The following is a 25,082-nucleotide window of genomic DNA, read 5'->3' on the forward strand; positions in this document are numbered from 1 at the left end:
CTGTTTTCCTCATTCAAGCACCAGGACCATACTGATGTATTTACTTCCGGTGAATTGTAAATCGATGTGCAGCTGATTCAGAGTCTTTTGTTTACTATTTTCTGAAAAGGTTTTAAAAACAAACGAGATATGCTTTAGTTTCAAGATGGATGGTAACAAGCACATGGTTGTGCCTCGAAAATATCGGAAAGATAAGTCCGAAGTCAGCTGTGTCATAAAATATCTTATGTTTGGATTCAATGTCCTATTTTGGGTAAGAAAAGATTTTGTCATCTGTTTATCTGAACAATGAACTTGATATTTTAGTTTACTCAATAATTTGTTTGTTTTCTTTTTTGTATTTATTTTTTTTTGCAAATTCCTAGTAGTTATATAGTTCTCTATCAGTTTATGTATTGCAATATTTCTTTATTAGATTAAAATAAATAGACAGGAATTAATGTTCCAAAACTTGCACATTACACACACATACACATGTATATATAACAAGCATTTGTTTTACATTATAAAAATGAAGTTAACAAAATAAAATATTTGAAACAAATGCCTGTACTACAAGTGCAGGCACTTGTCTTAATCCCAAAAGGGATTAGCACTTGTCTCAGAAAAAAAGGTACATGTATCTAGGGCTATACCCTTGAGAGACAAGTGCCTGAGACTATAACATATTATTCTTCTGAAAGCCCATAACTCCAACACTCAACTACAAAAAAACCTATTACAATGAAAGATTCAATATGATAAAAAAATGATTGAATGTAATGAAACCGACCCAATCTTGAAGTTTTTATATAACTGCAAAAAAATTTTGGCTGTATTAGGAGAATTTTGTGAACAAAATGTCAAGAGATTTTGATATATTGTAACTTGTTGCTAAAGGGAACTTGCTACTTAAAATTATGTGACTGGCATATAAATGGAGTCTAATAAGTGTTTATTCCAAATTGATGTAGAAGGTTTATTTCTCATTAAATTTTGACAATTCTTTCTTTATTTATGTTTTAAGAATATTAAGCAAATTTTAAATAGCATTTAGCATTTTCAGGCTGTAGAGGGCCAAAGTGGGGCTACATCCTATTAACATTTTAGCTCACCTGGCCTAAAAGGCCATGTTAGCTTTTGTTTTCGTCGTCTGTCATTAGTTTTACTTTAAAAAAATTTTTCCCCTGATACCACTAAACAGAATTTGATAAAATATGATGACAATCATCCTTGGCATGTGTACTCCCAAAATTGTGTTATGGTCCCTTGGGAAACAACATGGCCGCTGTTAATAAAAATGGAACACAGGAGTATCCCTATAGATTTTTGTTTATACATGTACATGTATCTCAAAAACCATAACAGATAGAAGAAATCTGAGATATCTCAGAGTCAAAAAGATCAATCTTCCCTGAAAATTTCAAGATAGGTCTCACTAACCACTTCTAATGTTTCCATTATTTTACATGTTAAACAAGTAATTTTCAATGTTTCACTGTGAATTCCCAGGACAAATGACACCTTTAAGTTGCATACCATTGCAAAGCTTGGAAAATAAGGCTTTCAAAATCATTATTGTAAAGGTAGGATGTCTGTAGAAATTCTTCACAAAATTTACTTGAATAAAGAATACTGAAAATCAACATTTTTACCTTTTCTTCTAACTGACAGCATGGAGGCAAATTACTCACACATGCAAACAATATTCATACACTTGTAGTAAATTACATATATGATTTTAAAGTACACATTCTCAGCTTTGACTACTTTTAATCAGAATGCACACAAATTTTGCACTTACAATGCATAGGTCTAGGTTCAGTGTGTTTTTGGTACTACGTAGGGGTGGCCATTTGACCCGGAAGTGGTTAGTGAAACCATATTCAATTTACCGATTTTGGAATTATTGCCCTTTTTTGGCACTTTTTAGCTCACCTGGCCAAAGGCCATGTGGGCTATTGCCATCACTTGGCTCCGTGGTCATCGTCTATTAATGTCATCTGTCCTCTCATCCATCATCTTTGTTAACAATTTTTCAAAACTCTTCTCCTCTGACATTACAGTGCACCCAGAGAGGGAGGATTCTATTACTTTTATGTTGGTGTCCAGTGGATCAAAGAGTTTTGCAGAGTAAACTCCTAAAATCCATGAAGTGATTTCTCCCATCTGGGAGTATTTTATTGCCTTTTTGGGAGTACATGTTTTTTTGAGTCACCTCAAGTATTTTATTACCTTGTGTATTGTAATCATGTTCACCTGATTGGTAAGACAGGATGTAGGTGGTACTTCAAAGGATAATCAGGGCAATAAAAAACTCCCAGCTGGGAGTATTTTATTGCCTTTTGGAGGAAGAATAATGAAGGGAACCAAGCTTATAGCAGTAATCAAAAGAATGTAATCCAGGGACAAAGACCAGACATGGAAAACAGACATACACGTACACAACAAAGAACATAAAGTAACTAAAATCATACATACAAAGTAACAAAAGCAAATGAGCAACTCGGACTCCACTAAAAACTGGGAGCATAGACCAGATGCTTCGGTGTGGGTAAGCGTCCTCTGCTTTTCTAGAAACACCCACCGAGTTATTGGAGGAAGTATGCCAAGATCACTCTTGGATTTTTATGGCATTTTTGGGAATTTCCTGGAGTCACTCCAAAATCGGAGTTTGTCAATCTATACTCTTTGGGTGTACTGTACTTGACTAATTGGAACCAAACTTGGTATGAATGTATATTTGCAGTAAAAATTTTCATTTTAATCGCCTGAAATATTGCTGCTCTAAACCCCAACAATCAATCAATTCATTTTAATCTGTTAAGCAATGTTGCAGTTATTGCCCTTTTTGATGTTTCTTTTTTTGGTATTTTTATTGTTATTCCTTTCAAAAATCTTCTCCTCTGACACTAATTGACCAATTGAACCAAACTTTGTTTGAATGTTCCTTTGGGTATCTTGCATAGAACTGATGTGGGGAGTTTTGATCTGTCGAAAAACATGGATTCCGTGACTTAAAATAGAACATAGGGGTCAGACAGTAGTTTTTTGCATATTTTATCGCAAAACTGTTAGGTTTATCCAATTTTTTTCAATTGCTGAAATGATCTGTATTATAAAAAGTCTTGAAGGGATCAAAGTTGTATGATGCACCTGTCATAGCTTTTTATTTTCTTATTGAAACGAAATGAAAACATGGCTGCTGCACAGGGTAAAAAAAATGTGTCAGAGGGGGTCTTGTAGAAATACAATGTATGTACATTGTATGCCCCAGATAGGAGTAAGGCCCGGAGAAGCTGCAGGCTGATTTTTTGTGTTTTCTTGATAATTTTCATTAAACACAAATGATGTACATACATATACTTACTGCTTCAAATATTTGTTTAAACAGACTAAGTTTTCTATGGAATGACTAGTGTTACTCTTTTAATGCAGTACATTCCTCATTCTCCCAAGTCAGGGTTTTGAGTCCACCCTCACTCCCTCAAACCCCTGCCATCACTCATTCATATTTAGCGGGTACCGTCCAGCCAATTCTGATTGGTTGCTTCTCCGGGTGTGACATAAAATATCTGTGGAAAGGTAAACAATGATATGAGTAACTGATAGTTGTAAGATGTCACAAATGATTCAATATGACCAAAAAACTGTAGATTATGTTTAGAGTCTTGATGTTATGTGTATATAGCCATTTTGTAAGTTATATCGAAGAGTTTCTACATGTATTACGAGTGATTTGATTGGATTTAGGATCCGGGTTAAATTTAATTAACTCACTAGTTGGTGCTGGACGATACCCACTAAATTTGAATGAGTGATGTCAGGGGTTTGAGGGAGCGAGGGTGGACTCAAAACCCTGACTTGGGAGGATGTAAATTCCTGGGAATGTCTGCTATCATTTAAATTGGACAATAGCCTTAACTGTCAAACTTTCTGTAAACATATTAATTTTTTCTGACAATATAATATAGCTGATAAGCAAAATGTTTTGAGTGAAATTATAATAGAAATAGTAGCAAACCTGACAGTTTGGCTCTTTTAATTACATTTTTTGTAGGTCACCTGGCAGAAAGACTTTGTGGGCTATTTTCATCACTTTGTGTATGTTGTTCTCCATAAATTTTTTTCAAACATCTGCTCCTCTGAAACTGCTGAATAAATTGTAAACAAACTTTGCTTGAATATTCCTTAGGGTATTTTAAACAATCCTTATGTGGGGATTTTTGATCTTCCAAAAATCAAAAATAGACCATTGGGGTTAAATTGTAGAATTTTGCAAATATCTAAAAAACAGTTTGGTTTAGCTAAAATCTGTCAGGGAGTAAAATTGTTCAGCACGATGGAATGGATCTGTGCCAAAATTTTCAGAAAGAACCATTATTGGATGAATCAGTTGTGGGTCCAAAAATGGATTTTCCCCCCAATTTTACATTGCCAACTTCGAAAAACCTTTTTTCCAGAAACAACTGGATTGATTGATATAAAACTTAGCATGAATGTTCTGTAGAACATGTAAATCCATCTGTGTGTTGAAAATCTTCTCCTCTGAGATTGCTCAGGTGTTAAACCCCAACAATCAATCAATCAATCCTCTGAGATTACTAGTGGATGCATTGTAACAAAACATGACATCAATGTTTGTTAGGATATCCTTAACAATTGTTGTGTAGATTTATGATCTGTCGAAAAATTTGGCTGCCATTACTAAGAATTGAGGATTTGCGGATATAACTCGAAAACCTATGAGTTTATTAAAATTTTTATCGGGTCAAATTTATCAGCATGGTGAGAAGGACCTATCCCAAAATGTTCATAAAGGTCTGTTAATCATTGTTGGAGCTCTGAGTTATTGCCCTTGAAGAGTAAAAAAATGATAATTTTATGATATGAAAACCTGGTGAATAAAAGGGACAAGAGTCCAGCACTTCAAAGCTAAAAGACTATTTTTGACAAGGTGAGCAATGCAGGCCCTCTTAAAGAGCCTTAGTTCATGTTTTAGCTCACCTGGCCATAGGCCATGTTAGCCATTGCCATCACTTGGTGTCAATCATTGAAGTTAACATTTTTTCAAACATCTTGTAAATGAATGAAAAACCCCTGGTTTAAATTGTAAAAGCATTTTGCTGGCTTTATTTTGTCCATAGATTTCTCCTTTTCTGTACATGTATCTTCAGTTTATATTCTTCTTCTTTTAACATTTATTGATAATGTATTTATTTGGCTCTACAAATTGGAAATTTGTCTGTTTTAATTTCTCTAAAATGTATAATATGACTGTATTTTTTGTCCAGTAAATGGTAATATTTTTTTTCTTCTTGCAACATAAATTGAGTTCTCTAGAAATTTAGAAACTTTTTCATGAAAAGTAATTTTCCAACAACTGAAATTAGCAAACAGAATCTAAAATGTAAGTTCACCTGGGGTCACTTGCAAGAGTTGGTGATAAATGTAAGTTACGAGGGGTCACTTGAGTTGGTGGTAAATGTAAGTTCACCAGGGGTCATTTGCAATGGAAATTCTAGACACTGGTATTTAAGATGACATTAATGCTTATAACATGTACTATCTTTAGCTAAATTAGTTGAATAGTAATAATTCTTATCAACCTCCTTTTTGATGTACACTTATTGAGTACAATATATTTTTCAGCTTGTTGGTGCCGTTTGTCTAGCTATTGGACTATGGGCATGGGCTGAGAAGGACATGTTTAATAACATTGGTAGGCTGACGAAGATTGCATTCGACCCTGCCTTATTTTTCATTATTGTTGGAGCTGCAATCTTTATTATATGTTTCGCTGGATGTATTGGTGCTCTGAGAGAAAATACTGGACTTCTTTTAGGTGTAAGTACATTTTGAAAACTCAGTTCTGTGTAAATTTGTTTATAGTATTTTCCTTGTCCTGTATAGCCAAATACACTCATGTACTTTCCTGATGTGTAAAGGATTCACTGTTCTATGATCAAAGTAGACTTTTACACTTATTATAGTAAATCTGCATGTTTCTGTATGACAAACTTGTTAAATGTAGTTAATACACTGTACATAGAACAAAGTAATTTACAGACAATTTGTCTTACTAAGTGGATAAGTTAAGTTAATGAAAATAAAAAAAAAAACCATGCTTATAATCACTTTATATTATACATGTACTTTTATGTGAATGTATGACTCTTTGTTTTGAGTAATACTTATCAAACTCTCTCAAGAAATGTGTTTTTAAGCTTACTTCGTGGATACATTTATCCATTTTTAGTATATGTACAATGTACATGTACATGTATGTATGAAGTCAAAAGCAATGATCTCCAATGAATAATTTTAATTGATATTGCCTTGGTTGTACATAAAACAACTCAGTTATATATAATATTTGTTCCAAAAGCTGCGAAAATACATTCAGACATAAAATGAGATACATTTTATTATGATTGTTCTGTAAACTGTTAAGCAATAATATTAGATACCATTTGGTGGTAATGTTTATATTGATTTTTTTACCCAAAGGTACTCAAAATTGAGACAAGATTAAACATAAGTAAAAGTGAAGAGTTTTAAATGTCTGTTTTGATTAATTAATCATTGGATCACCAAGGTGACTAAGCGATCATAGACCTATATTGATCTTCTAATAAGTTCTTGTATTAACATGAACAGTGGCAACTTCTGATGATCTTTATGTTACATTGTTTTGAAGTTTTAATTGGTGTTAGATAACTCAATACAACTGCTCTGAAATTTGAAAAATTTAAACAATATTGACCTCTTGGTCTTTACACTATTATGGTTTGAAGAACTGGCTTAATAATACTGGGTACCTGTAATTTGTAATAAAAATTGATTAATAACAAGATAAGCTTTTTCAAAAAGCTGAGTTCATTTTTCCACAGAAAATTATTTGTTTAAATTAGTTTACAATATATTTACAAAATTATATGAACCTTATACATTCAAGTGATTTTGGCATTTTCATGTAATGGCTGTATTTAGTTTTATATACTGACTCTGTCTTTTTCTATTATTGAATTGTCTGTGGTATTACCATAGACCTGTAATTATAGGTCTATGGTAGTCCTGGACAAAAAAAAATATCACTAAACTACTAAGTACAAGGTAAAATAAGAGTTAAGGAATTTACACTTTATGAAACTTGTAGAAACCTGGAAGGCTTTATACTTACATTTTAACTTCTGGTTTAAAGTTAACAAAGTATATTCTCAAACAAAAAATTCAATGAAAAAATCCTTTTTATCACACCTGGTTGTCATCAGTCATTCTTATCAATTTTTCAAAACTCTTCTCCTCAGAAACTGATGGACCAATATGAACCAAATTAAGAATGAATGTTTCTTAGGGTATTGTGTACAGAACTGGTATGGGGATTTTTGATACAACGAAAAACATTTTCGATGTTTTTTCGCTATTTGTAATGTTATTACTTTGACTCTTCTACTCTTAAACTATTGGACTAATTAGAACCAAACTTGGTATGAATATTCCTTAGGGTATTCTGCATAGAACCCATGTGGAAATATTTGATCCCTTGAAAAACATGGCTGCTGTTACTAAGAATAGAACAAGGGGTCAGTGAGAAGTTTTTCCCATATATCTCATTAACTATAAGGTTAAGCCAAATTTTTTCAAGACTGAAATGATCCTTATTATAAGGCCTACTAAAGTCTGCAGGGATTAAAGTTGTCAGACAACTCCTTGTTAGAATTTTTGCCCTTGGAATGTGAAAAATGATGTTTTCTTTCTTTTTTTTTTTTTTTAGTTTTCAGTCAATGTCTTGAAAACTATGATGTATCAAAGTACTTATATACTGAATCAGTTTATATCAATTGTTGAATTTTTATCCATAAAATAATCGTGATTTTGCTAAAATAGAGATAAGATAAAAGGAAAGAACTGTAATAGACTTCAAACGCATCTAAACACAAGATTGTTGTAAATTGTTAAAAGTCAAAAATTCAATTTAGCAAACTCCAGGTTGAAACTGTCTGTAAAATCATTCGAACTTGAGTCACTATCGTTGAAATAAGTTCTGCCCTTGTGACCTCTCATCTGGCTACAGTTACTTCTTGGCTGATAAGCTATAGTTCATGTGCTACAAACTGTCCCTTAGAAGCCCATGAAGATTACTTCATATAACATTCACATCAGACAGACACCATTCCTGGGAAAATTGCATTGTAAAAATCACTGTGACACCATCTAAGCAAAGTTATATGTTTATTTTTTCTCCTTCCAATTTCATAACTGAGGCGATAAGGGTACTTAAATATATTAAAATTCAGATCGGTACACAATTTGTTTTCGACTTTGCAGTCAGTTATTAGTTCGTTTGATTCTGCTTTTTTTTTGGGGGGGGGTGGGGGTGGTTGTTCAGAGGGATTTATATGGAGTATCTTCTGTGGCCATAAATAATAGAACATACTCTTTTGGTATAATGGTCTTATGCAAAGTAAGGCTTCATTTTTTTCTACAAATGTTGCTGTTCTGAAATGCACAAAACAGTGACGAATACATCAGGATGGTTTTGGTGATTTGATCATCCTTCAATTTGATCAAGAAAGGTTGTTATGATTTATCCTTAGTTGATTACCCACCTCCTCTCCTTACTACTTCCAATTTCTTCTAATAGAAATATACAATTGGCTGGCTGTTTTTTAGGCCATACCTTATTTGTTGTAAGGAATTTTGTATACTTTTGAGGGAGTATCATCTGTATTATCAATTTTATATTATTTGCCTCATCTCTGACAGTGACACTCCAATTTAATGTACATATGTTACTTATTTTCACTGTTTGAGTTTTCGTCACTTAATAAATGACATTTATGGGATATTTTGTTTTATTTATGTCCTTACCAAAAAACTTAGTGGAATAGCTTGCACATTGTTGTCCTCTGTTTTCTAATAGAATAATTTGGGAATTGGTGTAACATAAAGCCTATTATGTGTCTAACATTTGTATACAAATTGGATATTCGAAAGTAAAGACTGGTCTTATCAGGTAAATGCAGGGAAATGAGCAACAGGTACTGATAAGGGATTAGATATCAACTATTTCTAAGTGGATCTGCATTGTTAATTCAAACCAAATTAATCAGCATATTTAGTACCAAGTTAAAATTGTGTATTGGTTTTGTTAATTGGTGTAAATAACATGAAATTGATCCTGATATTTTAGAAATAATGGTAAAGTGTACCTCAGTGTTTGCATTTGAACCTTAACGGTGTATGTCAATGGAACTATTTTCCTGTGGTGGTGTAAGAGATAGTCATAGATGCTAACAGATCTATAGGCTCTGGTGACTGCTATATCAATTCTGATCTTCAGTCAAAATTGATAATAAGTAACTTTCAATTGCTGAAATGATCCTTATGATAATTTATGTGGGATCAAAGTTGTCAGACATCTGTTTGTCAGAGTTGTTGCTATTGAAAGGCAAAAAATTTAACCAGGTGAGTGATTTAGGCTCCTGGGACTCTCTTGTTTATACATACACCATGTTTAAAAGATACCATAATATCTTTTCAACTTTTGATGGGCTATACTCTTCAACAACTTGCAGGATTGTTAAGAAACTTAATGGGGTTTTAAATTACCATATCAGGGTCTGCATTTTGTCAGGAATTTATGTTTGAACAAAAATTGTAGAAATGTTGATTTAACTTTGGCATATTTCAGCAAAACCTGGTCTGATGCATTGTCCACTACTCCTCCTTAACTGTAATGAAACTCCATGAAGTGTTAGAATACCGTATGGAGATATGCATATTGTACAAGGAATGTATCAATTACAGTTTGTACTTAAGAAATAAGTAGTATTGATTGACATGTAGTTAATACATATAAGGAAAGTATGGGAAAGTTAATACATATAAGGAAAGGATGGGAAATACAAATGTATGATTATAGATTTTTTTTATGCAGCATATATTCTTTGAAATTTTGTTCATGCTCCAATTTTCTCAAGAATCCAAAACCCCCAGTGCCAACAGAACTTTGTTTTATTTTTTGTTTGCCTGTTTTACAATCTCCCACGATCATAGAAGATATACATGTACATTATACATGGCGTAATTTAGTTAGTTTCTAAAGTCACTCTTTTGATGTGTCAGTCTGACGCTCTTTGTATTTTTGTTGTAAATTGAGTTAACATTGATGAATTTAAAAAATTCTTTGCATGTTGTTGGTACCAATTAACTTGTCATCTTGAATGGATATTTGATAAAAGTACTGAAAGTGGTGTCTTCCTCGAATGCCAACATTTTATATGTTACCTATTACTTGAATGCCAACAAATATATTTCAATAGATGTTTATATTATAACAATAGGTGTTTTATTACAATTAAAATGTTTTTATAAGTATGTCTTTAACTGTTGAGATTAATTAGTGAAGTTTATGCAATAAATGTAGCAAACTTGGATGGGTTTTTTGTTGTTGTTGATATATTGAACATGTTTGAGGCATTCAGCACAATGGTTTCTTAACTGTGTAGTTTTCTATAAATATATAACTCTTGATAGTTTAATATGGGGGGTATATTGTGTATTTACACATGTATGTGTTAGGCAACTCTTTTGTTACAGACATTATTACATGTAACTGTTTATTGTAATTTCATGATTGTCTTAACTTTTTAGATCTGTATAATTATAGTAAAGGAGCTCGAGGTTGCTATTTATTTGGCTTGACTGTTCACTCTTGTCATATCTTATTCAGAACTTTACTGCAGGGATCAATATTTTATGGAAATTTTCTTCACATCTGTAATGATAGCTTAAATGTCCTTACAGCTACGTGTACATGTGAATTTAGATATAACAAAATTAGTTAAACTTTAACCCCATTTTCTTACTAAAATAGATTTATTATATTAGAAAAAAAGCAATATTTTTTTTACTACATTTTATATTTGTTATGCATCGATTTAGAAGAATGTTTACATTCAGTGATTATAGCTTTACAAAAGAGAAAAAAGTAAACTCTGTAATTGGATTTTTTTATGACACAGAGAACTGTAGGGTAAGATTCATCAGTAATACAGTACTCTGTGAATCATAGCTGTGAGAGAAAAGGCAAATGAGTGAAGTGTAGAGCTATAATCAATGATATTATACTTTAAAATGGACTTGTTTGGTTGGAAGTGATTTGAAGTGTTATTTATTTGAATAGACCAGGTTTTCCCAGTGTTAGTACTACAACCTGAATATCAAATGGCAATGTTGAATAGAAATGTGGAAATTAAATCTTCAAAATAATAGTGCAGCCTACTGTTTGTTATTTTATGTATCATTGTATTTTTGTAACAATCTCATATAAGTTAACTTATGTAAAAGGCACTGTTGTGATGTTAGGAGAGTTTGTAAAAGCATTGCTGAAAATCTGAAAGTTTGAAAGTTTGAGGGGGTATATTGTATAAGAATCATCTGGTCTGTTTGTCCGTCTGTCTGCTCATGCATTTATCTGTCCACATATCTTGTGAGTACAACTCCTTAATCACTCAGGAGATTTGATGAAAATATAGAAAGGTCAGGCATGATACATGTATGTAGATTTGCAGGAAGAAATATAATTATTGTCTGACTCTTTTAAAGGAAGATAATCTACCTTCATAACCTGGTTAGATTGATTGATTGATTGTTGAGGTTTAATGCTGGAGCAGCAATATTTCAGCTATATCCAGGGGATGAACATGAAATGGATGATAAAATGAACATGAAATGATGATGAAATGAAGATGGGATGGGACACAAGGATAATGGGGTCTGCAGACTTTGATTGCCACTGGAAATAGGGAGACATGTGTAGGGTCAGGCGATTTAACCTCCTGTGGCAGAGCCCAATGGTTCCTACTCCAACAGAAAACCTCAGAAGGATTTTTTAACGTGTGAGGAATGTAGCATGCCATATCTTTCCCAACATGTTGTACCACTATGGTGCTGCTGCGGGCCTATTCTTTTAACACCCAGACCCGCACAGGGTCATTACCTGGTTAGAAGGTAGTTTGCTCATGTTGGACACAAAAATCAAGGAAAGCTCTTTTCTTAATTTAAAAAAATCAACATGTGAACAGTTGTTATTTTAAAATTTCCTGGCTATGATGATTTTAGAATTACTATAGGGAACAGTTTAAGGGTTTGCTGGGTAAATTCTGTTTCTCTTAAGCTTGACATCTTCATTGATCAATATAATTTGAATAGCCTTACTCAATGAGTGGTTGGTATATTGGAATCACCTTGTCCGTCCATCATTCCTTCCCTGTCAACATTTTCAACACAATTGTCTAAGCTCCCAATGGATGGCTAAAATTTCAACTTTGGTGTGTGGCTTCATAAAGATTGGGCCAATGATGTAAGCAAATGGGGGTATGCAAAGCATGACAACATGTGCCATAACACGACAACGTGTGTAACTTAATGTAGTAACTGTTGCTTGATGTCATAGAATGAGTTATTTATAGCATAATGAAAACAAAACAACTAAATTCAGTAATATTGGTGTCCATTACATCTTCTAGTTTCTTAACTAGTGACTGCCCTTTTATAAACAAAAAATATAAATGTGTAGATATTACAGTAATTGAATTATGCCTACATATCGTTGCTTGCAGTCAAAATCAACCTATCAACACTAGACAACAATTATTCATGTATGAATAGAAATTTATAAAAAAAAAAAAAAAACTGATGTTATTCAGTCATTGTCACAATTCACAAATGATTTCACATTGCTTCTCTTGGTTTGAGGGACCTCAGAATCTTTCATCTGCAACAATTCAATGTGGTGAGAATAAGAAAAAATGATTTTTATAAAGAAAACAGTGTTTTGTGAGTGTGAAGCAGTTTTACAACATTTTGTTATAACATTTTTATATTTCAGTACTGCTTGGTAGTTGGAATTATATTCCTTGGACAGTTGGTAGGTGGAGTGCTGGCATTCCTTTACAAAGACTGGGTAAGCACGGTTATATAAATTCAGGCAGTTCAACAAAAGATGTTTGCTGCTCAATTGTAAAATCTATTAAAATCTCTCTTTTTAGAACAATATAAGAAGAAAAAATAGTTGGGTCTGTTTGCTTATTTTTTGTGATAAAAAACATTTTAAAAGAATTTCTCTCGATTTTCCATAGATTTTTTCTAAGGAGGTTTTATCTGTCTGTTTTTGAAGAAATAACAAGTATTTCATAAAAACTTTCCAAAAAACATATTAAAGTATGTTTAATGAAATTGTGAAAAGAATAGTGGGGGTAAAATATCAATGCTATGAAAAGGATAAAACCAAAAGAGTCCCAAAATCTGACAATTATGGCTGATCATGACCAGCAGACATCCTTTATAGCATTGAATCAGACCATCTTTTGTAACAGCACTGAATGACTCTTTCTGTTCATCCATTCAGGTGTTACTGAACGTTTCTTTTCTAGATCGCCTTAACAGTGGTCTAATGGTGTACACTCATTGTCTAAGAGATGTTCAGTAAGAAATAATCTGAAAAAAAGCAACTTTGGAAGTGACTTGATGAACAAGGAAAGTTTGTTAAACTTCCAAATTTTGAGTCTTGTCAAGAAATTATAAAGAAGTTCAACTATTGAGACTACAAATGTTCGGCTGCTGCAGTATGAATAAGGTTCAAGGTCGTTTCTTTATCAATGCAATATTAGTTAGGTTGCAACATTAAAAAATTTCATGAATAATGAATATTTGTTTACTTTACATGTATTATTTTCTTTTATCTTTATTTAGGGAGAATAAAGTTCATCCATTAAAAATTATAAATTGAACATGAAATCCTTCTTAATCTCAAATGGAAACCAATTTATTAGCTTGAAATCTGTGTAAATTGAGGGAAAACTCCAGATGATTTTGTTCTGAATTTTGTTTTACAGTTAAGTACAAAAATATAAGATCCTAATAGAAGTTCCTATTTGAAAATTGATATTTTACAAAATGTTTGAGGAATTCTTGTCTTTTTCTCAAACTGAGAGGACAACCATAAGTACTTATACATGTACTTGTAAAATACTTCTTTTTGAAGCTACATAGTCAGAAAGAAAGAGGACTGGAACCATCTTAAACAATCTTTACTGTGACCTTACATTAATTGTCCGTGGCATCATGGATACTTCTGTAAATATTAACTGTGAAATATTTGAGTGGGCAGTTACCATAAGTACTGAAGAAATATTTTGCCTGTATATTAAAATGGTCACTATAGAACATATAGAAAACTACGTAGAAACTTATCTAAACACAACTGAATAATCCTAAAACTTGTCTAAACCAGAGACTTTTAACAGTTCCTTTATATCGGTTTAGGTTGCACTATACAGAAGGGATTGATGTGCACTGTTTCATACACAAAATTGACCCAGTCTAATTTTGTAAAACTTAAAAATAAAAAGATGAAACTAGGTCATATGGAAATTGATTGTGGGTAGTAGAGCATTTGTGCATTTCTGGCAGTTTTAAAGTGCCTGTTATTTTAGAAAACCTGTTTTTTTGACAATTAATTTTGAGAAGGCACCCAATATAGACCTATCTATATAGTGGAAACTTAAATGTATTGTGTACCTTGGTAAACCAAACACCTGTATAAACCAACCATTTTAGAGTTCAAATGTGGTTCAGTTTAGACAGGTTTTACATCATCATTATAAAATACTTATTTTTAAAGCAGTGATACAAAAAATTTTTAATTTGATCTTTTTTTTTTTTTGGTAAAAGGTAAAGGACCAAATTCAAGCTCAGGTTAAGAATATGATTGTGAACTACAGAGAAGATGTTGATCTCCAGAACTTAATTGACTGGGTCCAAGAAGATTGGGTAAGAACTTTTTTTATATTATGAAATTGTTCTGTGTATAATTATTGTGATTTTACTTCATTTAAGTCAAGCTACATGGGCCTTAATATCTCATAGATATGATCCTAAATTCTTTGATTTTACTGTGATATGTGAGCTTAAATATCTTGTATTTTACTGAGATACACGAGTATAATTATCTTGATTTTACTGAGATACATGAGTATGAATATCTTGATTTTACTGAGATACATGAGTATAAATATCTTGTATTTTACTGCGATACAGAAATTTTACCGATAATTTAACTGATGTATAAATTTTCTAATTCCAGTTGTATTGCTGTGGAGTAGAGACTTTCAAAGACTGGGAATTAAACATGTATTTTAACTGTTCATCTCCTGGTATAGAAGCCTGTGGAGTACCATCATCATGTTGTTTACCTAAGGAAGGGGTACATACTAATTGAATTTTGTGATTGAGTATATGGGGACTCCAATGATTGAATTTTATATATCACCTATTTGTATTTACTGCAAACTGATTTTTTTTTCAATTAATTTAGGAGGAATCTTTAAAATGAATATTTTTCTGAGTATCAATTTTTCATAGTTTTGAAAAATTATTAGAATTGATTTCACAGGTACTCTTTGTGCTTATTTGACATTGTGAAAATAGCAAAAATCAGTTCTCAGCAATAACTAATACATTTACAGTAAATACAGCAAAGGCAAATACAAAAAATATATTATACAAATAATATATAAAAAATTATTTAAAAAAAAAAAAACCAACCAAGTGGCAATGTAGAAAATTCCAGGAATGAAAACAACAGTTTTCTGATTTCTTGTTTGTTTAAACAAAGTTTTATCAAATAATGAGCAATGATATTAGAGCTAAAAAGATCATTTCAAGTCTTAAAATATTCTTTATTGTTCATTTGTTAATCCAAATAAATTCCAGAAAGATTATAAAGTAACAAACTGTTAAAACATAATTATTGATCTGTAATAACTATTCCTTGTCACTCACACCATGAAAACTGATTTGTTCAACGTGTCATAGTTTTCCTTTCCTCTTTTGTCGACCCTGGATTTGACTTTTTATGAGCGAGTGTTTCTAGAAAAGTAGGAGGCGCTTACCCTACCGGTGCACCTGGTCCATGCTCCCAGTTTTTAGTGGAGTCTGAGTTGCTCATTTTCTTTTGTTACTTTGTATGTATGATTTTAGTTACTCTATGTTCTTTGTTGTGTATGTCTGGTTCTTGTCCCTGGATTACATTCTTTTGATTACTTGATTACTCTTTGAAATTTTAAAATATTGAAATTTTAATTAGAGAATATTATTTATCATGTTATACTTTCCCTTGGGCAAGTAGAAAAATTTAAATCTCTAAAATAATCAAATTCTGACAGCCTATTTTGATTGTAGGGAAGATATTTGTAAGGAGATTTTGTGCAGTAACCTAAAATTTAAAAAAATCCCAGACCTCAAAACGTGACAAATACTTAAGTCTGAGAATATTCTTAATATCCACTGTAACTCCAATTCAAGTCTTTGGAATTCATTACTTCTTTTTAGTATTTTTTTAGTTTTATGGCACATGGACAATATCATTTTTTTCTCATTTCAGGAATCATTTGTTAATACTCAATGTGGACATGGTATGATGCTGCCAAGCCATGTAAGTCATAACATGAAGGAATTGTTTTAACATTTTTTTTTAAAGATAGTCATTCTGATCAGACTACATTCATTCAATCTAAATTTGCAATTGTTTGTCAAACTGTATGAAATATTCAATGAAGCAGGTACCAGTATTTGTAACTGCTTTCTCTTCAAATTTCAAGAATTTTGAAAAAAAGGGAAAAATACTGTATAGCAGGTAATATTCATGGGGTGCTACTTTTGGCACATTTTAGCGGTCTGTCTAAAAACACAAAAATTAATTGTGCAAAATATTTACTCTAGACTTCTGTATTTTATTAGTATTCCACTTTGCATCCACCAAAATTAGAATTACCGAAGTTTTTTGTATAGCTTTTAGCTTAAAAAAAGCCAAATTTTACACCTGCAAAAATAACCTGCCACAGCGTAAAACCACCACATAATTCTTGGATTGACAGTTATCGTTTTAGGAATTTCTTTCTGTTGTTCAACATTTGGGTACTTGTTTTAACAATTTAGGTTCAAAGGAACACTCAGTGGATAAAAACAACAAAAAGTGGTACTGGTACTGTATGTGATGCCAATTGTAGGGAGGGATTTAATTGGAATAAAATAAAAAACTAAAATATCTTCATTTTTCTATAGGATCATAACAGGGCATCTTATATTTACACAACAGGCTGTATACCACAAGGACAAAAATGGTTGGAAAATAATCTGATTGTTGTGGCATCAGTGGCTGTGGGTATAGCAGTGGTGCAGGTAAGGGTGTTGATCTGTTATGACATCAGTTGTTGTGGGTTTAGCAGTGGTACAGGTAAATGGGTGGTGTGTCTTGGCATTAGTTGCTGTGGGTATAGCAGTGGTACAGGATTGCGAGTGGTCTGTTCTGGAATCAGTAGCTGTGGGTATAGCAGTAGTATAGGTAAGTAGGTGGTCTGTTATGGCATCAGTTGATGTGGGTATAGCAGTGGTACAGGTAAGGGGGTAGTCTGCTATGGCATCAGTTACTGTGGGTATAGTAGTGGGTCAGGTAAGGGGGTAGTCTGCTATGGCATCAGTTACTGTGGGTATAGTAGTGGGTCAGGTAAAGGGGTTGATCTGTTATGGCATCAGTTGATGTGGGTATAGCAGTGGTACATGTAAGGGGATGGTCAGCTATGGCATCAGTTGCTGAGGGTATAGCAGTGGTACGGGTAAAGGGGTGGTCTGTTATGGCATCAGTTGCTGTGGTTATAACATTGGTACAGGTAAGAGGGTTGGTCTGTTATGGCATCAGTTGCTGTGGGTATAGCAGTGGTACAGGATTGCGAGTGGTCTGTTCTGGAATCAGTAGCTGTGGGTATAGCAGTAGTATAGGTAAGTAGGTGGTCTGTTTTGGCATCAGTTGATGTGGGTATAGCAGTGGTACAGGTAAGGGGGTAGTCTGCTATGGCATCAGTTACTGTGGGTATAGTAGTGGGTCAGGTAAGGGGGTAGTCTGCTATGGCATCAGTTACTGTGGGTATAGTAGTGGGTCAGGTAAAGGGGTTGATCTGTTATGGCATCAGTTGATGTGGGTATAGCAGTGGTATGGGTAAAGGGGTGGTCTGTTATGGCATCAGTTGCTGTGGTTATAACATTGGTACAGGTAAGAGGGTTGGTCTGTTATGGCATCAGTTGCTGTTGGTATAGCAGTGGAACAGGTAAGGGGATGGTCAGTTATGGCATCAGTAGTTGTGGGTATAACAGTGGTACATGTAAGGGGATGGTCTGTTATGACATCAGTTGCTGTTGGTATAACAGTGGTACAGGTAAGGGGGTTGATCTGTTATGGCATCAGTTGCTGTGGGTATAACATTGGTACAGGTAAGGGGATTGGTCTGTTATGATATCAGTTGCTGTTGGTATAACAGTGGTACAGGTAAAGGGGTTGATCTGTTATGGCATCAGTTGCTGTAGGTATGGCAGTAATACAGGTAAGGGGGTCTGTTATGGCATCAGTTGCTGTGGGTATAGCAGTGGTACAGGAAAAGGGGTGATCTTTTATGGCATGAGTTGCTGTGGTATAGCAGTGATACAGGTAAGGAGGTGGTTAGCTGCGAAATCGTAAATTTGCTCTTTTTTTTTTGATTTTGCGATAGTTAGAGCTACGTTTCGCAGGTAGGAGGTGGTCTGTTATGGCATCAGTAGTTGTGGGTATAACAGTGGTACAGGTAAAGGGGTTGATCTGTTATGGCATCAGTTGCTGTGGGTATAGCAGTGGTACAGGTGAAGGGGTGGTCTGTCATGGCATCAGTTGCTGTGGGTATAACAGTGGTACAGGTAAAGGGGTTGATCTGTTATGGCATCAGTTGCTGTGGGTATAGCAGTGGAACAGGTAAGGAGGTGGTCTGTTATGACATCAGTTGCTGTGGGTATAACAGTGGTACAGGTAAAGGGGTTGATCTGTTATGGCATCAGTTGCTGTGGGTATAGCAGCGGTACAGGTGAAGGGGTGGTCTGTCATGGCATCAGTTGCTGTGTGTATAACATTGGTACAGGTAAGAGGGTTGGTCTGTTATGACATCAGTTGCTGTGGGTATAGCACTGGTACAGGAAAGGGGTAGTCTGTCATGGCATCAGTTGCTGTGTGTATAACATTGGTACAGGTAAGAGGGTTGATCTGTTATGGCATCAGTTGCTGTGGGTATGGCATTGAGAAAACATGTGAAAAGTGTAGTAAAGAAAGTACAAGTAATACTAGATTAGATTATTAATACAATGTATCAGAATTACTTAAGCTTAATAATGTGTACTGTGAAAGTACTATTGATCGTGGGGTACCAATTTTTGTTGTTTTCATGGGAGGACCAATCCATGTAAATTTGGTTCCCATGGAAAAGGAAATTTCCGTCGATGTGTATACTGAAAACATCAAATTCAAGAATCCATGGACATGTTTCTTCTCTAATCCACAAAAATTGGTATCCAAAAATTAAAGTACTTTCACAGTATATTTGAGTTTTCTGCGATGAAAATTTAAGGATGTTCAAATGAGAAGCTTTTGAACTGCTTGACAGCCACATGCCAGTGGTCTTGGTTATGTCTTAATGTTCTGACAATGTTCTGACAATGTCATGTGGGTTGTTCTGACAATGTTCTGACAATGACATGTGGGTTGTTCTGACAATGTTATGACAATGTCATGTGGGTGGTTCTGACAATGCCATATTTCTTATTTTTCAGATTCTTTTGTTGTGTTTTGCCCACAATTTAAGAAGTGATATAAATGCTCAGATAAGTAAATGGAGATATAATCGAGTTTTGTGATCTCGAGGGAAGATATAGGAGACAGAATTGAATGTGTCAAGTGCCCTATTATGTTATTGTATGTTATTGTCATATATGTACTATTTCTGCATTTATATTACAAGTACAGTTGTACACTCATGAATGTTTATATTGAAATTTGATTTTCTTTTAATCTCTGTTTACACTGTAACTCAATGTGTATCTTTTATAGAATCTCAAACTTTTAGTGAGGAATCCAGTTGTACATGTTTATATCTAATGTATTTGTGAGGTACTGCAACATGCATTTTTAGTTTTGTTGTCATTATGAATGAAATATTATAGGAATTACATTAAATTAAGTGCTGCTAGTATAATGTTATGTATAATGTCTTCATGATTTTTTTAACAGGGTGAAAGTACATTCTTTATGCTTGTAATTTTTTAGATACTAGTCTTTTTTTTTACTTCTTGTATTGTTATACCAAATCAGATTTTGGTTTGTTTTTTTTTCTGCTAAAATTAACTCTCATGTGCAAGTTTGTTTTATTTGCAGTCAAGTCTCCTTATTTGACTGAACTTTACTGTTTTTACAATTTGATTTAAAATATTTTCAATTACTGTTTAATCTATATAAAATAATGGAAAGGAAAAATATTTTCAGTTTCTTTCCTTAATTTTAACATGTAATGGAATATGATGTTATCATATAGATATACCTCAGGAATGATCTTGATATCCCACCTATTACATTCCCACCAACCCATCATTCTATCTTACTCAGTTGTCCAATCATACATTTACATACTTAACATTTCTGTCCATTATAAAAGCAATTCACAGAAGAAACCTATTACTTTTCAAATGACATAGTCAGGTTTTTCTATAGATACATCAAAACGTTACAACTAACCTACTGTTCAACTGCTTTTGTTTATTTGGTATCAATGTTTGTGCTTTTAGGTTGGTCAAAGTCACAAATTTATGAATTGGTGTTTATTTATAAAATGGTTGTTACCAAATGAAATATCAAAATTTCATGAAACATTTAAAAGTGATCTACTACTAAAACCAAGAAACTAGATATTTAAAGTACTACTCTTCTATTGGCCAAGGCCAAAATATAGCTGTTCAAGGTCATATAAGGCTGGCTTGAGCATAGAATACAGGACCAGGATGCAACACATTTTATGACATCTTTATTAACCAGTTTAGTGATATAGAAACATATATTACAAACACAGCTAGAATTTCCATTTTTTTTAAATTTTTTTTTTTTTTTTTGGGGGGGGGGCGAGATAACTGTCCCAAAGATCAATTCTACAACTAATTAAACTGTCAAAACAATCTGATCTTGTAGTTGAATAATGGAAGTAAAAGTCTCTTGAAGTGAAAAATTCATATTGAACTAAGCTGTGTGGGAGCTATTTTCTGAATTAGTCCTGTTTTTTCTTTCTTTTTGAGCCTGTTTGTCCATATTCATCCCAAAATTGATTTTTATTGGCTTTTATCATTAGAATGGGCAATTACTTACATAGTTTACAAAACTGGTTTATTATTAATTATATAGAATAAGTTTGAATTAAATAATGAAGGATGGTGAATAATCATTTATGTTATAGTACTTGTATTGAGGATCTTTATTATATGGGTAGTTGTCTCCTTGGTATTTCCCCTCTAGTTTCCCTGTTGTTTTTTCTCTGACAGGTTGATTTTCTTTATTATACTCTATGTTAGTTTGCGGTATTTTGATGTCTCAGAGGGTGATAGGTTTTTTTATCTATTACTCTCTTGACTGGTTCTGGAATCATTAAGTACCAGTTCTAATGTGTATGAGCATTGTCCATTTAAATGACTGGAATAAAGTGATCTAATTTACAAAATGTTTGCCCATAGATATCAAATTTGAACACAGAACAATGTCAGTGTGGTAAGTAAAACGAAAGACATTTAAAAAAGGATTATTAGGATTCAGTCTAAAAAAACATTCAGTATAATAAAGTAAATAAGATACAGATAAGAGGGTAATAGAGAGTTTGTTACCCTTTGAAAACGTATTGTCACCCTTGGCTTTGCCTGGGTGACTGATTTTCTCGGGGTAACAAACTGCTCTATCACCTTAGCTATATGTTATTTATATATTATTGTTTGTTACTTAAGACAGAATATTTTTGTACTTTTGTTATTTATTTGTATATGATTTAATGGTTTGTGTCACAATTTTTCTGTGGTATTTTCAATCATTTCCTGAATTATAAACTATACTAGGATAGACTTAAGGTTTTATGATGCAAGAAACCCCAAATTTTTAACCTTGCAAATTGAACAACTCACATGACAGAAGTATTTAGGTCTTTACTTGAGAATTGTCACCAGAGAATGGAATCACACCTGCTTTACAAGGTGCACATTAGTATATTTTATTGATTTTGTTCATATCTTGGTGTGTGAATAGTCTGTTTTTATTTTAGAAATTTACTTTGCTAATTTCTATATTTTGTTGTTATTGTTTTGTCAGATTTGCTGCCTCAATGCATCTTCTGTTTTGTTTTTTTTTTGTTTTTATAAATTATATGATGCTTGTTTTTTGCTTTTATAATTGGTCATTTGAAAATCACATGATGTCACCAATAAGTTTATGGTTATTAGTATCTATCCAGATTCAAGGTCAATTTTTTAATGTCTGTCTACAAGTTTTACTACTAATATAACAAGGGAGATAAGCATTGTGTGTATGTATGATGTGACATCACAGTGGGCTAGAAAAATCATTAGAAACTTCATTTAATTCTTTGTTTCATTTAATTAATTTTTTCTCTGTCTGTATTTTCTATTTTAATACTGTAATTTTAAGGTGAACAGTAAATAGACTATAAATTTTAATAGTATGATTAAGCAGGCTTTGGTTATTTAAAAAAATATATGAAATAGCTAAATGCAATTGTTTATATAAGATGCTTATTGTTGTGAAAATTTTTTATTATTTATTTCAGGTATAAAGATTTCATTTTTCTCTTGCCTGTGACGAAAGTGTTGGAAAGCACATCTAAGTTCATTTTTTAATGTTAAGTTTTCTGATAACCAATACATCAGTTTAATATGCATCTTTTGTGCTAGGTCAATCATATTTAGTAGGCATTTGCATTAGCATAACTACATTACAATTCAATATCTGTTTCATGCATATGCTCTGCAGTCACAGTCTATTGACCTCTAAATTTCTTGTTAAGATTTTAATGTCAAGTTTTCTGATTACATCAGTTGAACATGAATCATTTGTGCTAGGGCAATCATAGTAGCCCTTCAGTGCTAGGGCAATCATAGTAGCCCCCAGTGCTAGGGCAATCATAGTAGCCCCTCAGTGCTAGGTCAATCATAGTAGCCCCTCAGTCACAGTCGATTGACTGAAATTCTTTTTTAAGGTTTTCTTGAAAAGTTTTCTGAATAGGTCAGTTTAACATGAATACATCATGATAGGTCAATGGCATTTATTTTTGTATAGTTGCATTTGCATCACTACATTACACGTCCTTATCTATTTCATGCATATGCCCCTGTAGTTGCTATCAAATTTTTGATAACAGCAACCATATGTGACAGGGGTGACATTTCTCTGTGATAACAGTTTATTATCTAAGCAAACAGAGGAAGTAGTTTGTAAAAGTCTTATTTGCTTGCCTACGTATAAGTTTCTGTGATGACTGTCTAGAAATATTGATGAATTATTGTAAATCTAAACTTTATTGTTAAAATTTATTTTAGTGCTATTTTGAATGTGCAATTGTAGACTAAATACTCAAAAAACTGAGTTTAATTTAATTTATTGTTGTGAGATATTTATTTTTGTGAGTTTAATAAACAACATATAGTTTTTACCTTAAGTTAATGATTTTTTACGTTTTTTGTGTTTATTGCAAACATGTGACTTTGTTGTATTCACGCTTTGAACGAAGCGTTATTTTTATCCATCTATCAAAGTTCCTGTCAAAAATGTCAGTCCCAGTAAATGCATGCATAAGTTTTTGAATTTACAGCAAATCACTACATGTATTATCATCTATAATTGAAGATTGTATTTTAAAATTAATATCTTGATATTTACTTCTATGATTATGTTATACCCTTGTACTGTATTTGAAAATTTTCAAACGACAATAAATAAACTATTTTTACTATGGTGTTGTTTTTGTTGTTAAAATGATTTTTAGAATGCACTTTATAAGATACATAATTTCAATGCACTTTGTCCGTTTCTTGCTTATGGATTCTATTAAAAGAAATAGATAGATTCCACTTTCAATACAAATCTATTTTGGTTTTTGTATGACATAAATGGTTCTCTAGGTAGCTCTCTATCATATTCCCAACTTTAACTTTGTTTTTTAAAAATTTAGAGTAAAGGGAAGTAACCTTCCAACCCAACAGACTGGTTTACTGTTCGATTGGAGCCATGGACAGGAGTAGACTTAAAATTCAAATACTGGTATATGACTTATTGTAGCTGCGGTAAGTACTTGGTTACTTTTGAATAATTAATTTCAAACCATCTTGCTACTTACCAAAGTGTAAATAGTTTGTTTACAAAAAAAATGTTTACTGTTCTTTCTTTCCCCAATGAGACCACCAACTAGGTAGTCGGGTGTTAGTGGGTTTCATCCCTTTGAAAACTTGCTAAAATGGCTTGCATTCCGTGAATATGAAAAACGACTACAGGCCTTACTTTTGTACCACTTGACTCCTGTATTCTCTTTTCGACTCAGTTTAAAGTGTGAATAGCATTCAATTACCATGACCATTGTCTCGAAAGTTGACCTGCCCATCAATGTTTCAGCATTTCAAATTGCTATAAGATGTTTAGTTTAAATCACCTGTCTATTAAGGCAGGATGCCGTTCACACTTGTTGCCACCCAATTTTGTTAAAGTTTGGTGAATTTTTTTTTTTTGATTTATGCGAGCCATTTTTAGCTCACCCGGTCAAAAGCCATTTTAGCTATTGCCGTCACTTGGTGTCTGTTTTCATTGTCTAACAATTTTTCAAAACTCTTCTCTTCTGACACTACTTGACCAATTGGAACCAAATTTAGTGTAAATTTTTCTTTGGGTATCCTCCATAGAAATGATGTGGGGATTTTTGGTCCGTAGAAAAACATGGCCACCTTTGCTAAAAATAGAAGATAGGGGTCACACAGTAGTTCTTTGCTTATATCTCTAAAACAGTGAGGTTTAGCCAAATTCTGATTAGATAAAGTGTTGAGCATGATGGGATCTATCTGAGGTTAAATTTTGGTTTTAATCTGTTAAACCATGTTGAAGTTATTGCCCTTTTTTTTGACATTTTTTTCCTATTTTGAATGTTATTTCT

At 32.8% G+C, this 25,082-nt stretch overlaps 1 protein-coding gene across 1 annotated transcript; it reads left to right on the forward strand.

Annotated features, from left to right (window-relative positions):
• Positions 1-16: 16 nt before the first annotated feature.
• Positions 17-23,894, forward strand: LOC148619251 (tetraspanin-5-like). The gene is made up of 8 exons (XM_088578932.1): positions 17-253; positions 5,632-5,826; positions 12,878-12,952; positions 14,722-14,820; positions 15,134-15,253; positions 16,433-16,483; positions 17,113-17,229; positions 19,675-23,894. Exons 1-8 carry the CDS (start codon positions 146-148, stop codon positions 19,756-19,758), a joined length of 849 nt encoding a protein of 282 aa, XP_088435058.1. The 5' UTR covers positions 17-145; the 3' UTR covers positions 19,759-23,894.
• Positions 23,895-25,082: the final 1,188 nt, after the last annotated feature.

Source organism: Perna viridis, chromosome 4 (assembly GCF_037379345.1).
Source record: "Perna viridis isolate PV_CMFRI_1.1 ecotype Kerala chromosome 4, ASM3737934v1, whole genome shotgun sequence".
Taxonomy (NCBI): domain Eukaryota; kingdom Metazoa; phylum Mollusca; class Bivalvia; order Mytilida; family Mytilidae; genus Perna; species Perna viridis.

Excerpts from the sequence above, each read along its gene's own strand:
- LOC148619251 (XM_088578932.1), top strand. The coding sequence starts at position 146 with ATGGATGGTAACAAGCACATGGTTGTGCCTCGAAAATATCGGAAAGAT. Across the intron at positions 12,953-14,721 it reads CATTCCTTTACAAAGACTGG|GTAAAGGACCAAATTCAAGC; the intron begins GTAAGCACGGTT and ends TTTTGGTAAAAG. Across the intron at positions 14,821-15,133 it reads ACTGGGTCCAAGAAGATTGG|TTGTATTGCTGTGGAGTAGA; the intron begins GTAAGAACTTTT and ends TTCTAATTCCAG.